The sequence below is a fragment of the Microcebus murinus genome, chromosome 11 (genome assembly GCF_040939455.1).
Source record: "Microcebus murinus isolate Inina chromosome 11, M.murinus_Inina_mat1.0, whole genome shotgun sequence".
Classification (NCBI taxonomy): Eukaryota; Metazoa; Chordata; class Mammalia; order Primates; family Cheirogaleidae; genus Microcebus; species Microcebus murinus.
The window spans coordinates 69,958,118-69,973,414 of record NC_134114.1 but is presented as its reverse complement, the minus strand read 5'-3'; the positions used below and the strand labels follow the sequence as shown (position 1 = coordinate 69,973,414).

General features: G+C 33.7%; 1 protein-coding gene across 1 annotated transcript in view; it reads right to left on the bottom strand.

Annotated features, from left to right (window-relative positions):
- SLF1 (SMC5/6 complex localization factor 1) overlaps positions 1-15,297 on the bottom strand; it is a 79,915-nt gene that overhangs the window by 11,655 nt on the left and 52,963 nt on the right. Inside the window, exons 15-20 of the mRNA XM_012751820.2 lie at positions 12,238-12,385; positions 7,410-7,555; positions 5,840-6,003; positions 4,926-5,059; positions 2,912-3,004; positions 2,314-2,496 (exon numbers count right to left, since the gene is read on the bottom strand). Of these exons, the coding sequence (XP_012607274.2) occupies positions 2,314-2,496; positions 2,912-3,004; positions 4,926-5,059; positions 5,840-6,003; positions 7,410-7,555; positions 12,238-12,385 (868 nt within the window). The remainder of the gene's footprint in view (positions 1-2,313; positions 2,497-2,911; positions 3,005-4,925; positions 5,060-5,839; positions 6,004-7,409; positions 7,556-12,237; positions 12,386-15,297) is intronic.

Genomic DNA, 15,297 nt, shown 5'->3' with positions numbered 1-15,297 from the left:
ACTCAATCAATTGTCATCTTAAAATAAGAATTTCAGTGTTTTCAGAAGAAATTAACAAAATATATTCATCTTAAATTCTGTGTAAGCATCTTAAAGGTATTTCATAATATCATCAAGAGGAAAAAGTAATGCCCCTTTCCATTGCTGATAAGTGATTCTGGCAGGGCAAAGACTATAAAACCCTGTATAGACAGAAATACATTTTCTATTTTACCCTTGCTATGTTCAATTTTTAGTACAGGTAACTGATTCACAAAAGTTACATTAATTCTACTGAATAAAACTCAGATCTCATTCATCTATCCTAACTAAACCTACCTAAGTATTTAGAAAGTACTAAAGATAGAGTTTATCCCATAGGTACTGAAGGATGATGTGGGAGGGGCAAAATAACAATGATTCAGTATTTGGTCACAAAGCAAAATATAGAAGTACTTTGTGTCTTCGTCATTCAAGTCTTGTAACTATTTATGCACTTGGCCATAAAAATGTTAGAGGATATAAAGGTTTTAGTACTAGCAGACATAATTAGGTCTTACCATTATAACATAGATCATTTTGTCAAAGAAAGAGAACAGAATATAACTGCTAAAACTCTTAATGATGACTCTGATCAGACATATATAGTGGCCTAGATATAAAATGTATTTAATACAAAAGATCAACCATTGACAATATATGATTAGTGTGTAATTTATGGAAAAAAGAATTCTAAAGCAAAATTAGGGTTCCTTTCCATTGTGTCAACATCTCAAAAAAATGAAACATACTCCATGTTACTCATATTAAAAAAATAAAATTATAGACACAAGGTACCAAAAGTAAATAAAAGTTTTAGAGACCTAAATAAATTCTTAAAATTACTACTCTTAAGACTGAGTGACTCATGAGATGATGCAGTTACTAAGATGATAGTGTCAAACCATTTGACAAATCCAAACCCAGAATATGACAAAGGCAAAAACAAGTCTGTACAATTGCCAAGGGAGCTTGATAAATACAAACACAAGTAGATTTTCTCTTCTAGGATGAGAAACACACTCATTTCCTATTCTCCACTAAGCGTCCTAGCAAAATTCAGATTGGTTGGTATAATGCCGTACTCTCCTGAAGAGCTGAACTTATTAATACAACAATGGCTCTTACATCATTTATAGACCATTTGAAAAAAACTAAATACTGGCTTAAATGTCAGATACATGGTTGAGTAGAAAAATAAAATACTCAGGAGGTAGAACTTATGGTTTGGGTAAGCGTATAATACTAAAAAATAAGGTAGAAGAACTGAAGAATATATTGACTAAGAAATGATGTCAGTAAAACAGACACACTAAGGCCTTTAGGGGGCAGGAGAAGACTATATATAACCAAATGTCTTAAACTACCATGCTATATACAGTCTTTCTTAGATGCCTGTATAGTAAAAAGACATCTAAAGAAAATATGCTTCTTATTTTTCTATAGTATCAAATATATTAATTACAAGATAGGATCAGGTTAAATTCCAAGTTAAAATCAATACAAATAAAAGCAGTAAATAATTCCTATAAATCTTTGTTTCTATATTAAAAAGCTAGTCATTAGTTTTCTTTTTAAAACACAAATCAGTTTTGAACATTTTGATGTAAAATTGATCTTATTCAGTTCAGATATAAGAATGTCACTGAAAAGGAGGGGGCTTGCTGAAAGCAAAGATCAAAAATTAGCAGAAAAAGCAGATGAATATTTCAGTTCAAGTTATTTCCTTCACAAAACCCCTGCCACAACAGTTATTACCATTTGAAAATCCTCCTACTTTAACTTAAGTGACTACAAAATGTGAATGAAGAAAAATATTCTGGGATATCCTTTTTATAGTCTGTAAAGAAATGACTCATAAAAATAAGATTAATTGAGTTAGTAGCTATATACAGGAAATGAAACAAGAATGCAAAAAATCCAAGTAATCGCAATTGAACATTTACATCCATTTATCAATAAGCTTTCAGAAACAATTGGCTCACAAAGACATTACACACTTGAAGTAAAAGGATTAATATTTAAAAATAACACATCTAATTCAAAACACACTCTTATACACGAATGTAAACAGGCTTAATAAATACATACATATATATTATAAAAAGGCTTTTATCCCTACTAACAAAAAAAGGTGCTTACATTCTGAGAGACATTTTATCCTTACTTTTTCATGGATATGAAATAAAGGCATCTTTTCTTACAGATTTTAAATATAAAATGCTATCTACCTCTGAGGGATTCATCAAAAAACTGGATAATTTACCAAAATCGGTTTAGCATAAATGCACTCACCCCCATGCTGTAGTAGCAGCTTGCCAATTTCTACATGTCCGTTTGACAGTGCATCATGCAAAGGAGTCACCCCGTCCACTTGAGTGAGCAGATCTACCTCTGGACAACGTTGCAAAATTTCCTGGACACACACTGTGTTGCCATAGTTACAGGCTTCATGCAAAGGCGTCCAGCCAGCATTGTCTAAATTAGAAATCAAGGCAAGTTTTAAAACACCAGAAGTAGGACTTTTGGTAGTAAAGTACTGATGTTCTACTTCTCTCATCATTGTGACTTTCTGGGTACTTCATCTATAAAAAGAATCCTTTGATTAAAATGCCAAGGGTATAATCATATTTCTACTTTTAAGAAAATAAAATAAATAAAAACAATTTTAATATATTAATGTTGGGATATTATCAAAATATGGACACCAAAAATGTTCCTATATCATTAGCTATAAATCAATATATGATGAATTTCTTGGCTTTGCTAATGGCAATATTTTAAAGATATCTTAGGTAAATTTACTTAAATAATTTTTCTTAATGTGACATAAAACTATTTAATATCACAAGTATTAAGACACTGGATTAGACCATAAAGATTTAAAACTTACCTTTAACATTGATGTCTATTCCTGGCAAAGAGAGAAGAAGAATCAATTTCTCCACTTGGTTATTTATGCAAGCTCTATGCAGGGCTGTTTCTCCTGCCATAAAATATTAATAGATTATTCCAGAGAAGACAAGGTATCAACTAAAGAAAATAATCAAAGGGCATGAACTAGGAGATCTGGCCCCATGCCATAAAATTATTTATTGAGTTTTCCTTTCTACTGGTTTAAACATCTCTTGCATTAAAAAAGGGGGGGAGGGGAGGGAACCCCACCACTCCATAGAGCTTCTGTTCTGTTCTATCAGCAATTCAGCAATGAAATTCTACCGCAAAAGGTTTAACACAGGCATTGTCTCCCCCTAGTTCGTGGTTTAAAGCTTCAATCCTGCTATAAAACCCCCAAATGATCAGAGAACACCAAAAATACTGGGTTTTACAGCAATAAAAGTTTAGAGTGCAATTGCCCTCTCTTAAATGTATTCATGAACCTACGTTAAATGTATGGCTCTTTTTTATACAGCATTTATAGCTTAATTCAAATGAATGTTTCTGGCTAAGCACGAGTGCCTCTACACACTCAAGTATAATTCAGAACTTCAAATCCATTAACAGATGGTTTGCTGCTTCTCAATAGGCTGTCTGGCTTAGCTACAGCAGCACAGAGAGGGAGAAATGGAGGAATCTTAATATAAACACACACACACACACACACGCGGCAAAAAATCCCTAGTACCATTTAAAGCTGAACAAGAGTAACAAATAGAATGTCAAGGTTTTTACTAGGAGGGATGCAATTAGTGATTGCTGGCTAAAATTGTCTATACCCATCTCTGTATAACCAAGAATAAAAAGATATAAATGATAATTTAAGGGGAAGTTTTAAAAATAAGTATAAGTGATTGCTTAGGAAACAAAATGGAATACTGAATCAAATTTGTTCTTGCTATAAAATACTAAGTAGCACATTTTGATAGTGTTCAGTTTTATAGATTATCTCTCTATAACTTCTACCAAAACATTTCTTTTACATGCATAAAAAAGCTTTTGAAGTTTTACTCCTATTATTTTTCAATTTTCTTCCTCACTCCAAGTTCTTTCTGTTGTTCAGCCTAAAGTCATTCATATCTATTTTACTTTTCGAAACTATTTAACAAAGAGAAAGGATACTGACTTGTGAAATTAATATCTGACTTTTCATCTAATACAATTTTCATATTTTTAGCTAAATGGGCAGTTACTTTAAAATTTGTGGTATGCAATTATGAACTTACATTGGAAGATTAAAAGGGCTTCACTATCACTATTTCCATGAGTGTCATAATGTTAATATCTGTATTAAAAACATGATATAACTCAAACGAAAGAGACTCAGTAATTTATTTTGGCCAGGTATAGACTTTTGGAAGATAACTTAAGTTTGTGAGTTAAGAGGTGTCTAAGTAAAAGAAGTGCCAGAGGGAATTATTACAACACTATTCTTGTTATTCCACCCTGTAGGTACTTAGGTTCCAGTATAGTTAGAACCAAAAGCCAAACACATTTCATAGTCTGGGCTCAATGCCTGGAAGAAAAGAGCCCATATGCTTAACACAGCTATGTAACATAGCCTACTCCTCATTCTTTGTTCACAAAATGTCTAGGATTGAAAGATGAAGACTGAATTATACTTTCAAATCAGAAGACACTGATCCGAAACAGCACAGGTTGAGGTGGAATAGAAAAGTAAGGCGGGCAAGTCTGGAATGAGCTCAATGAGAGCTATACTGTGTTTGATATCTGGAAAGGCAGGGGCAGAAAAGAAAGGGAGGAATGCTCTATTATACTGGTATTAAACAATCACTTTCTTTGTATAAATGACAGTTCAAGAAAATTATATGCTATCCAAGAAGGTATTTCCTGGACCTAGTCCAATATTTAAGTTCAAGTATTCATCAGGGCAAATGTGCGAAACTTGCAAGTAGTGACTACGACCATGAAAAGTTCTTAGCATAAATTAATTTAGATACTTGGAATACCTTTCAGATTAGTCTTGTGAAAATTCATCTTTGTAACTAAAGATGGGCAATTCTCCTTGGAACATGACAATTCTCCTTCTGACTTCTTTTTCAATTTTTTTAAAGATGAGGAACATTTAGTAAGGTTGAGGTCTCTGAAAGGAAAAGTAAGAAATAATGAAAGCTTGTTTTTCAGCAAGGCATGCCAGCCAGCATACATTATAAACAGTGAGTTTTTTTAAGTTTAGCCTCTTTTTAATTTAAACCCCCTTACTCAATCAATCTTTACTGCTTTCTAATTTTAAATTTAACTGTACAGAAACAAATTCTCGTGTACCAATTTTCATCTTATTAGCCACACCCCCAACTGCCCACTAAGTTTATCAATATAGAATGTCAGGGGAAGAGAAAAACACCATGTAAATCATATTTGGCAGAGAGAATAAAGTAGAAAGCTAAGATCAGATGCAGGCCTCTGCTCCCTATTCTTATTTTCATATTCTGATCCTATTCTCTTCTTCCTCTCAGAGAATATTTCATGCTTTCTGAGTTTTATATAGCAAACTTTAGAGGTTTACTTATTTTGGGAAAGCTATTACAAGTTAGGGTGTCTCACATGCCTGCGCATTCTGAAATCCCATCTATATTATGGAAAATTAGTAATTCAAATCATAGAGTAAAAACTGTATAAAATAATAATTTTTTGAACAGTTTCAGTTCTTTTGGGACGTACTTAATAGAAGGAAAGCATGTACCTTGAATTACATAAAGAGAAAATGTTGATCATGTGTAATTATAGATCTAAAACTGAGTTTTTTCCTAATTAATATAATTCAGACAGTACCATAGATAACCATAAAGTTTCAGAATTATGTCAGGAAAAAAAAAAGCTGTACTCCAAAACAAAGCCCAGTTGGAATATCAGCATCACTTACGTTAACTCTGGCAGCCCTTCGACTTGTTTCTGTTTAGCACCATTCAGCATTAGTAAAGCTCTCTGAGATTCAAAACAAGGCCGCTGTCCTATTTTCTTTGGTATCTGCATCTTTCCAGCCCCAAGCACACCAGTTTTCCCCAAAGCTGGCAAATAGGAATATACCTGTTGCAAAATAATATTATATTGCTTTCACAACTACAAAGAAAGCAATAAAAAGAAATTACTTGATTCATTTCACCATTAAATATGGTTATATTTTCTTGATTTCATCACTATGGTTGCCACACTATTTTGTTTGAACATGATTAAATATTTAAAAAGCTAGTTCCATGTCATTAATACCATGAAGAAGAAAAATACTTTCTTGAAAATAATTATTTTTCTAATTCGATTTTGATGCTCATTTAGGAAAGTTCTTTTGATTAGCTTTATGCCCAATTTGTTATGATACATTTGTAAATTTTTTATATGTATGATTTATATACAATTGGTATTTTTGTGATTTCTATTTGATAATGCCTTTCTTGACCAGAAAACAAGCCTGGAATAAACAGAATAAGGAGTGATAATGTTCTTAAAGAGAAGAATTGATGCAAAACAGAATTTGCTCAATCTGACCAATAAACAAATGTATTTCTCATTTGTTAAAGAAACTGCTAGAGATATTAGATATTACTTATATATGAAGATACTCAAGATAAAACTGGAAAACCTGGAATCAAATGCAGTAAAAATGTATGTAATGTTTTGCTTTTCATTTTATTCTTTAAAAATTTTTTACAGATATGGTTTCATTGTTACCCAGGCTGGAATGCAATGGCTTGATCATAGCTCATTGCAACCTTGTACTCCTGGGCTCAGGTGATCCTCCTGCCTCAGCCTCTAGAGTAGCTAGGCTTACAGGCATGCACCACCATGCCAAGCTAATTTTTAAATTATTATGTAGAGACAGAGTCTTGCTATGTTGCCCAGGCTGGTCTTCAATTCCTGGCCTCAAGTGATCCTCCCACCCTGGCTCCCAAAGTACTGGGATTATATGAGTTACCACGCCCGGTCAGTATTTTGCTTTTTAAATACCACACAAAAAATTTTTGGATTGAGCTCTTTCCAAAATAATAATCCTACATACTATGGCAAGTGACTAGAAAACAAAGATCCTTTTTTATTTTTCAGTTATCAAAACTTAATTACTCTCTAAAGTAATAAAAATTTCTATTCACTGATTTCACTACTTTTTTTTCCTTAAGAGAAGGGGTCTTGCTATGTCACCCAGGCTAGAGTGCAGGGCCTATTCACAGGTATGATCATAGCGCACTGCAGCCTTGAACTCCTGGGCTCAAGTGATCCTCTCAGGTTAGCCTCCCAAGTAGCTGAAACTACAGGCACGTACCACTGCACTGGGCTTTAATAACTATTTTTGAGGTAGAATAATACCAGCTCTATTATAGAGATTTAAAGGTATATGAGTATTTTAAGTCCACTATTAGAAATAACTAAGAATATTTTAAAATTGAATTTATGAACTCACTTCTTGAAAATTAGAAGAACTAGAATAGAGTGGTACTTACCATCTTCTGAAGGGAAAGTGGTTCAGAAGAAACACTGCTGGAGCTCTGTAAACACAACTTTTTAAAGACTGCCTCTGCAACAAACATTTGAAGCCAGGAGGAGGAAAAGGAGCAAATGAAAATCTCTAATTCCTGTGAAGAAAAGTCTGCAAAACAAGTAAATATAGTTATTGCTACATACTATAGAACTTTTTTCTACAGGTTGTTTCCTGTAGAAAAAAGGATTTTATTCAGTCAAATGGTGGTTCCTGTACCAGTAAGATTCACCCACATGATTTTAACCACAAAAATTAGGTAATATTCCTATTCATTGCCTTTCAAGAAAAAATTTTTGATACATGCCCTCACATTTGAAAAATAAGCATTTGTTTTGATTATTTCAAATACAAATCTTGAAATTTGATATATACAGAACAGATAACATATGAATACATATATAGACATCGGATTTTATTTATCACCATAGTTTCCAATTCACATTAAATATCTCTTCCCACAATAGGGTTGCTCCTTTGGAAAACCAGTATTTAGTTTTTAAATGAGCACACATGTATTTAATTTGTAATGATCAGTCTTGAGCTGATAGGAAGAAAGCACAGTTTCCCCTGACAACACACATGAATCCTATCATTGCAGAAAAGGAGGAAAGGCACAAGGTAAAGAAAAAGAAAAACATAAAACAAGAGTGTATATAAAGATTTCATTAGCAGTTTACATCTACTGTACTATGGGGGCAGGAGTAGGGGATTATTCTAAATGATGACACAAAAACCACACAACTCTCTTTTATCCAGAAACCTCAAGTGCTCCAGTAAGATGAACATACATAAATACACACTTGAATTGAAAGTGATTAAAGGAGTAGACTATTTCTCATGTAATCTACTTATTGTTATAAATTCTCCATGAATACTCTGTATAAGTAACATAGTGGATAGTACAACGAAATGATAATTAAAGAATAAAAAATCCCAACCCATAAGATACTTTCTCACCTCAGAGTTTTGGTAAATGATGTCTTCTGACAAAAACACTCTGCCCTGACTTTGCTAAACTCCTACTTTAGGTTCTGCGATCCATGATCACTTAATATAAAGTAAGTACACCAATCTCAACACCTAGATTTTCTTGTTTGGAGCACTTATATATCTTTTTATTTCAGCATATTATCATTTTTAAATGATGTATTTACATTAACTTAACAGTCTGCCTTCTCCCACTGAAAGCTCCAAAAAAACAAGGACTATGTTTTGGTTCCCTCCTCCATTGTATATAAAAGTGTTTAGCTCAATGACTGGTAGAATATCAATAACAATTTGTTGAATAATTGAAAAAAACAGAAAAAAGGAATTTCAGATAGTTTGACCTTAAAATACTAAAAGGAAACTCCTCCTGCCCAAAGTGTTTAGAAGCAAAAAAGAATGGCATACATGTGGAATAGATGGACATGCCACCTGGTGGAAACGATTTTACTGAAGCTTCTAAAATATCTATTGTCTTAATTGTTGACAAAACAATTATAATAAACTGTACTATACTATTAATTTGATAGATCTGAATCTGAGTAGTGCCACAGTAATTAATTTTGTACTTTCAAACTAGGAAACACCAAAACAACCAGTTGACCATAAATGAGAAAGATGGACCAGTATCTTCAACTGGGAGTTATGTAACACCCAAATCATGACATCTTTACTAATGACTTAGGAAAGCAAAAGATTGTGACTGAGTTGAAATATAATGCAAAGAAATACTTACTTAAAAAAAAAAAAAAAAAAAGGAGGAAATATCCACAGAGAAAAAGAATTGAAATAAAAGAGGCGGCAAACAATGATTTTCAAATTTCTTTATCAAAATATGGACAAAAAGAACATTACTGCAACATCTAGTTCACTTGTACGGAAAAGTGTGGTATTCTACAAACTCCATAATAAACACTTTAATTTTGCATATTGTAGAAAAGCTATTGTTCTCTTAAGCATAGACTGTTTAATTTGATTTCTGTCTCTTGACAAAGGTTAAACATCAAGCTATACTAACAGAGAAAAATTAGAAAGATATTTGAACAATTTTTAGAAATATATGTTAAACATGTTTAAATTGCCTAACTACAACATAATTTGAAGCCTAAGGAACTAACTCTGTATGTATATGTTTTGAGAAGGGTAAGGAAAGGCTTAAACATGCTTTTCATCAGTGATATAATTGAAATCTCATCTAAAGTTTTAGATGTTAGTGATTAAACATAGATCTTTGGCAGCAAAATAATCAGTCTGTCAATAGGATTATAACAGTAACACTGAGGTTGAGTTTTAGCTGCAGTCAGCCACAAACTCAAACTTCTAAGGTTTAAACTTGTCATGTGAAAATGAGGAATAACACAGGATAACCATGCCTTACTTTAAAGCAAGGGAAATTCAGTAAAGAAAGCATTGAAGCTGATATATAACGTGTCGTAGAACCCTTTTAATACAACATTCATTATTTTATGCAATTGTCCCTAAACTATAAGATGACTTATATTTCCTTAAAGGCCATTGCTATGTATTAGAAAGACAACTATATTTATATTCTCTAAAGCCACTGCTAATCCTGTACTGGGTCCTCAAACTCAAAGAAATTTCATTATGGAAGGAAAACAGGGAATTCTGTTAGGAAAATGTTCAGGTCTTATTCTAGCAAATAATGCCAGAATTCTGCTGTTTCCAAAAAGGATAAAAAACACCAAACTACCTAGTAGGAATGGTGGGAAAGAAATGATAAGAAAGGGTTCTGAAGGAAGATTGAATTTGAGCTAAGAAATGTTAAAAAGTCATGCAACAAAGGACAGCTAGTCCACAAAAGGAACAGTAATCACCTCTCAGCTCAACGAAAAATAAAAAAAGAAAGAAGATAAAATGCTTTAGATAAAAATCTTCTAACTTAGATAGTATAAAAAGAGACCTCTCTTTGCAGAGGGCATCACTGAATAAATCCCGAACCCAGTTATAACCTGAATTCCTATTCTGGAATCTCTCTTCAAAGTATTACAGTGATTGACAGCATATTCAAGAACTTTTTCTTTATATAAAATCCGGAGACACTGAAACACATGTAACAGAATATTTATTTGGCAGTGTAAAATGTTGACAATTAAGTATATAAAAATCATTTTTCATATTTGAAGACCACAAAAAGCTCCCTTGGTTTAAAAATGTGTTCATTTCAGGAATTTAGGATTACAGAAATAAATAAAAGGAAAAGGGAAGGAAGGCAGACAGATTCTTCTTAAACTAGCCTATAAAGTTTGGGAATGTACATAAGGTCTTATGGAAGCCTCTCTCAGTCTGGAGAACCAAAGGAGTTGAATAGAATTTTTCCAAGGTGAACATTGTAAAAATGAGTTCTGTCATCATATTGTTTTCTTTTTCTTTTTTCCTTTTTTATTTTATATTTTCTAGTTGTTTTCTTTTTTGCACTTAGATATTTGGTCAAACATATTGGTTAAATAATACTTTTTACCCCACTTATTTTAGGAGAAAATTTAAAATTAAAGTAGATAATGGGGGAAGAGGAAGAGAGAGGAAAATTATGAATATAAATTACTTCTGAATACTAGGCCCGGCACAGTGGCTCATGCCTGTAATCCTAGCACTCTGGGAAGCTGAGGTGGGCGCATCGCTCAAGGTCAGGAGTTCGAAACCAGCCTGAGCAAGAGCGAGGAGACCGTCTCTACTAAAAATAGAAACAAATTAATTGGCCAACTAAAAATATATAGAAAAAATCAGCCAGGCATGGTGGCGCATGCCTGTAGTCCCAGCTACTCAGGAGGCTGAGGCAGAAGGATCGCTTGAGCCCTGGAGTTTGAAGTTGCTGTGAGCTAGGTTGACATCACGGCACTCTAGCCGGGGCAAGAGAGTGAGATTCTGTCTCAAAAAAAAAATTACTTCTATTTGCTTCATCCATGCTCATTTCTTGTTAGAGCACCAGATTTAGTGGAAAAAAATAGTAACAGCTTTTTATGTTATAATAAGTTACACAGCAACAGGTACATAGGAAAATGTTTTAACCTGGGATATAATCCAAATTAATACAAGTGGCTTCATAAAGTAAGTATTCTGATTCAGTGAATTTCATTTTTTAATGATATTAAGTGTTCATGCAGGAAAAGACCTGGGAATTGTTCACATTGCATACATAAGACCAGAGATTGATAATGCTTTCTATTCAGCTTGAATGATTAGAAGTGTTAAAGGTACTGAAAACAGCTCTTAACATGTAAGATTCTAAAACTGTACATAAAAAAGTGAACCTATCTCTCCAATGAAAAGGGAATAAACTGATTTTAAATTTGTCTAGTTAAATATTTACTTGTAAAAGATGATCTAATTATAATTCTTAACTGTAGGATTATGGAAAACATAATATTATATAGAAATATATAATAACTCAATTCCAGATAGTATTTTCTGTACTATCTAAAATTTAATTTTTATGAAATCAGCAAAAAATACATTAGAATAATAAATAATGTATGTAGGAGGAAGACTCTTAGAATGTTGAGAAGAAAATGAGAACACAAAATTACACATACAGTATGAGCTCAACTATATAAAAATGCTTAGAAATACCAGAAAGACACTAAAAAGTTAACAGTGGTTATCTGTGTAGGAGTATTATGGGTAACATTTATCTTCTTCTTTATATTGTCTCTGTATCTGTGTATATATTCATAACTAATTTAAGAACAACTTCATATGAACATATGTTAAAAATTACAGACTGCTTAAAAGAAATTCAAAACTACTTTCCAGGATTGGTCTAGGAAAAACAAAACAGACACACTTACCATCACACGAAAGAGAAATATAACTTCCTAAGTCATCAGACATGTGTCGCATCACATTTCTACCCATCTTAAGTCCAAGGAAGATCCAATAATCTATTGCCACTCCAAGAATTCCAGTCAATAAGTAAGCCAGTTCATGTTTGAAGACCTAACAGTAACATGGAAAAAATTACTAAAGTATAGGATTTCTATCAGTGTTTGAGTATTTGAGAGGTAAAACTTAGCTATTTAAAAACACAATGTTTGCTAACGATAAAAGGTATTCTTAAGAATCCTAGCAAACTAATACCTTCTTCTTCTCCATTCACCCTCCACACACACACACAGACACACTCCCAATAGTTTAGAACAAATTTTTAAAATAATTTTATCTAATGCTGTCAAGTGCTTTAGTCAAGCAATAATTCCATTAAAATGAAGAAATACCTGGTTTCTGTGGATTTTAAAAAATATATGACTATAAAAGAAGACTTTCTACCCATGTTGTTTATATACGGTATTCTTTACATTTCTCTAAATGGCATTTTCCAGAAAAAGACTCAAGACACACAATGAATAACAATTTTAGTAAATCTTCACTTTTAGTTAATCTTTACTTCTCACTGTTCAACTTATCAAGAGAATATAAAACAGAATAGTGAAAACATATTAAAACCAGCCAATTGATTATGTCTTTATGGACGCCACAAAATGTTCCTTCCAACATAATGTAGACCTAAATATCAGCAATGACAGTACTCAGACAGTAGGCAAGAGATTGGTAATTTTTTTCTAAAAGCATTCCCGATCTCAAGGGTATAGTATATCAGTATTGCTTGAGACTTTCCAGGTTCTAAAACCCTGGGTAGGAAGAAGGATGTTCGCCCGCAGAGTGAAGCCTCTTATAAAACCACAACCCAGCACTCTATCAATTAAAAATACCAAATCAACCAGCTAGGATTTTCCCTTTTTTTTTTTTTGAGACACAGTCTCACTTTGTTGCTTAGGCTAGAGTGAGTGCCGTGGCGTCAGCCTAGCTCACAGCAACCTCATCTCCTGGGCTCAAGCGATCCTACTGCCTCAGCCTCCTGAATAGCTGGGACTACAGACATGTGCCACCAGGCCCGGCTAATTTTTTCTATATATATTTTTAGTTGGTCAATTAATACCTTTCTATTTTTGGTAGAGACGGGGTCTCGCTCAGGCTGGTTTCGAACTCCTGACCTTGAGCAATCCGCTAGGATTACAGGTATGAGCCACCACGCCCGGCCCAATTTTCCCTTTTTTCTTATACAAATACACATACATAGCTGGGCACAGTGGCTCATGCCTGTAATCCTAGCACTTTAGGGGTCAAGGGGGAGGATTACTTTAGGCCAGAAGTTCAAGACCAGCCTGAGCAAAAGTGAGACGCTGTCTCTACAAGAAACAGAAAAATTAGCCAGTTGTGATGGTGCCTGTAGTCCCAGCTACTCAGGAGGCTGAGGCAACAGGACTGTTTGAGCCCAGGAGTTCTGAGGTTCCAGTGAGCTAAGATGAGGTCACTGCACTCCAGCCTGGGTGACAGAGACACTGTCTCAAAAAAAAAAAAAAAAAAAAAGTATACATATACCTGAAACCACAATTGAATTATTAATATTGTTTAATATTAAATTTACCTTGATTTTAATGCTATTAAGCATTTAGAGAGGGGTAGGGAGTCTTGCATGATTTCACGGAATGACTGCAGCTTCTTTACCATGATAAGAAAGATTTTACCAGGCCAGGCGTGGTGGCTCATGCCTATAATCCTAACAGTATGGGAGGCCGAGGCAGGCGGATTGCTCAAGGTCAGGAGTTTGAAACCAGCCTGAGCAAGAGTGAGACCCCGTCTCTACTATAAATAGAAAGAAATTAATTGGTCAACTAAAAATATATAGAAAAAATTAGCCGGGCATGGTGGCACATGCCTGTAGTCCCAGCTACTCGGGAGGCTGAGGCAGGAGGATCGCTTGAGCCCAGGAGTTTGAGGTTGCTGTGAGTTAGGCATGATGCCATGGCACTCTAGCCTGGGCAACAGAGTGAGACTCTGTCTCAAAAAAGAAAGATCCTACCAAAGTTATTCTTATTATTCTTATGCATACTATTAATACTATATAACCATAATAGTGTTTATATAAAAAACATTTTCAAATCAGGTTCTTGGATTCTTTTTATACTATATTCCTAACTATCACACTTGCTATAGCCATAGGGCCAAGACACTGTGCTATGGATTATACTCACTACCACTTTAACAGCATATAAACATTGCTATTATTTCCAATAGAATGGATATATATATATGCTTCATAAATGAACTAGTAAGAAAATGACAAACAGCTGGGCAAGGTGGGACATGCTTGTAGTCCAAGGTACTTGGGAGGCTGAGGTGGAAGGATTGGTTCAGGCCAAGAGTTCAAGGCTACAGTACACTATCATAGTGCCTGTGAATAGCCACTGCACTCCAGCCTGGGCAACATAGTGAGATGCCCATCTCTTAAAAAAAACCAAACAAAAAAAGAAAATGGCAAATAAACTATCAAAGAAAACAGCTTTCTTGAAATACTGAAATAATTGTTAAAGCTGGAAAAACAGAATGAATAACTTAGGAATTAATAAAGAAATAAAAGATAGACACGATTTGCATATATAACATATTTACCTTAGAATTTCTTTCTAATATGTTAAACTCTATTATAAGACATTCTGTCAGTACAGTTCTCTATTATCTGCCTGTACAGGTAACCTGCAGTTTATAAACTTGGTGATCTTCCAAACATTGACTAATCTGTAACGTAGAACAAACTAGCATCTTAGGCCTTCTGACTCCCAGGTTAGAGATTTTCACAATATTCCACTGTAATATGTGACTAAATACTCTGTTGGAAAGATGCAAACATAATGCACATACTGTGCCTTTTCCTGTTTTAAACACTGGCATTTGAAAAATGAGAAAGTGTGTCACAGTGGAGACTTGGCCTCTAGTCAAGGCTTTGCCCTAACAAGCTGTAACACCTTGAATAAGTTATTTAAACTCTTTAGCCTCAATTTTCTCATCTT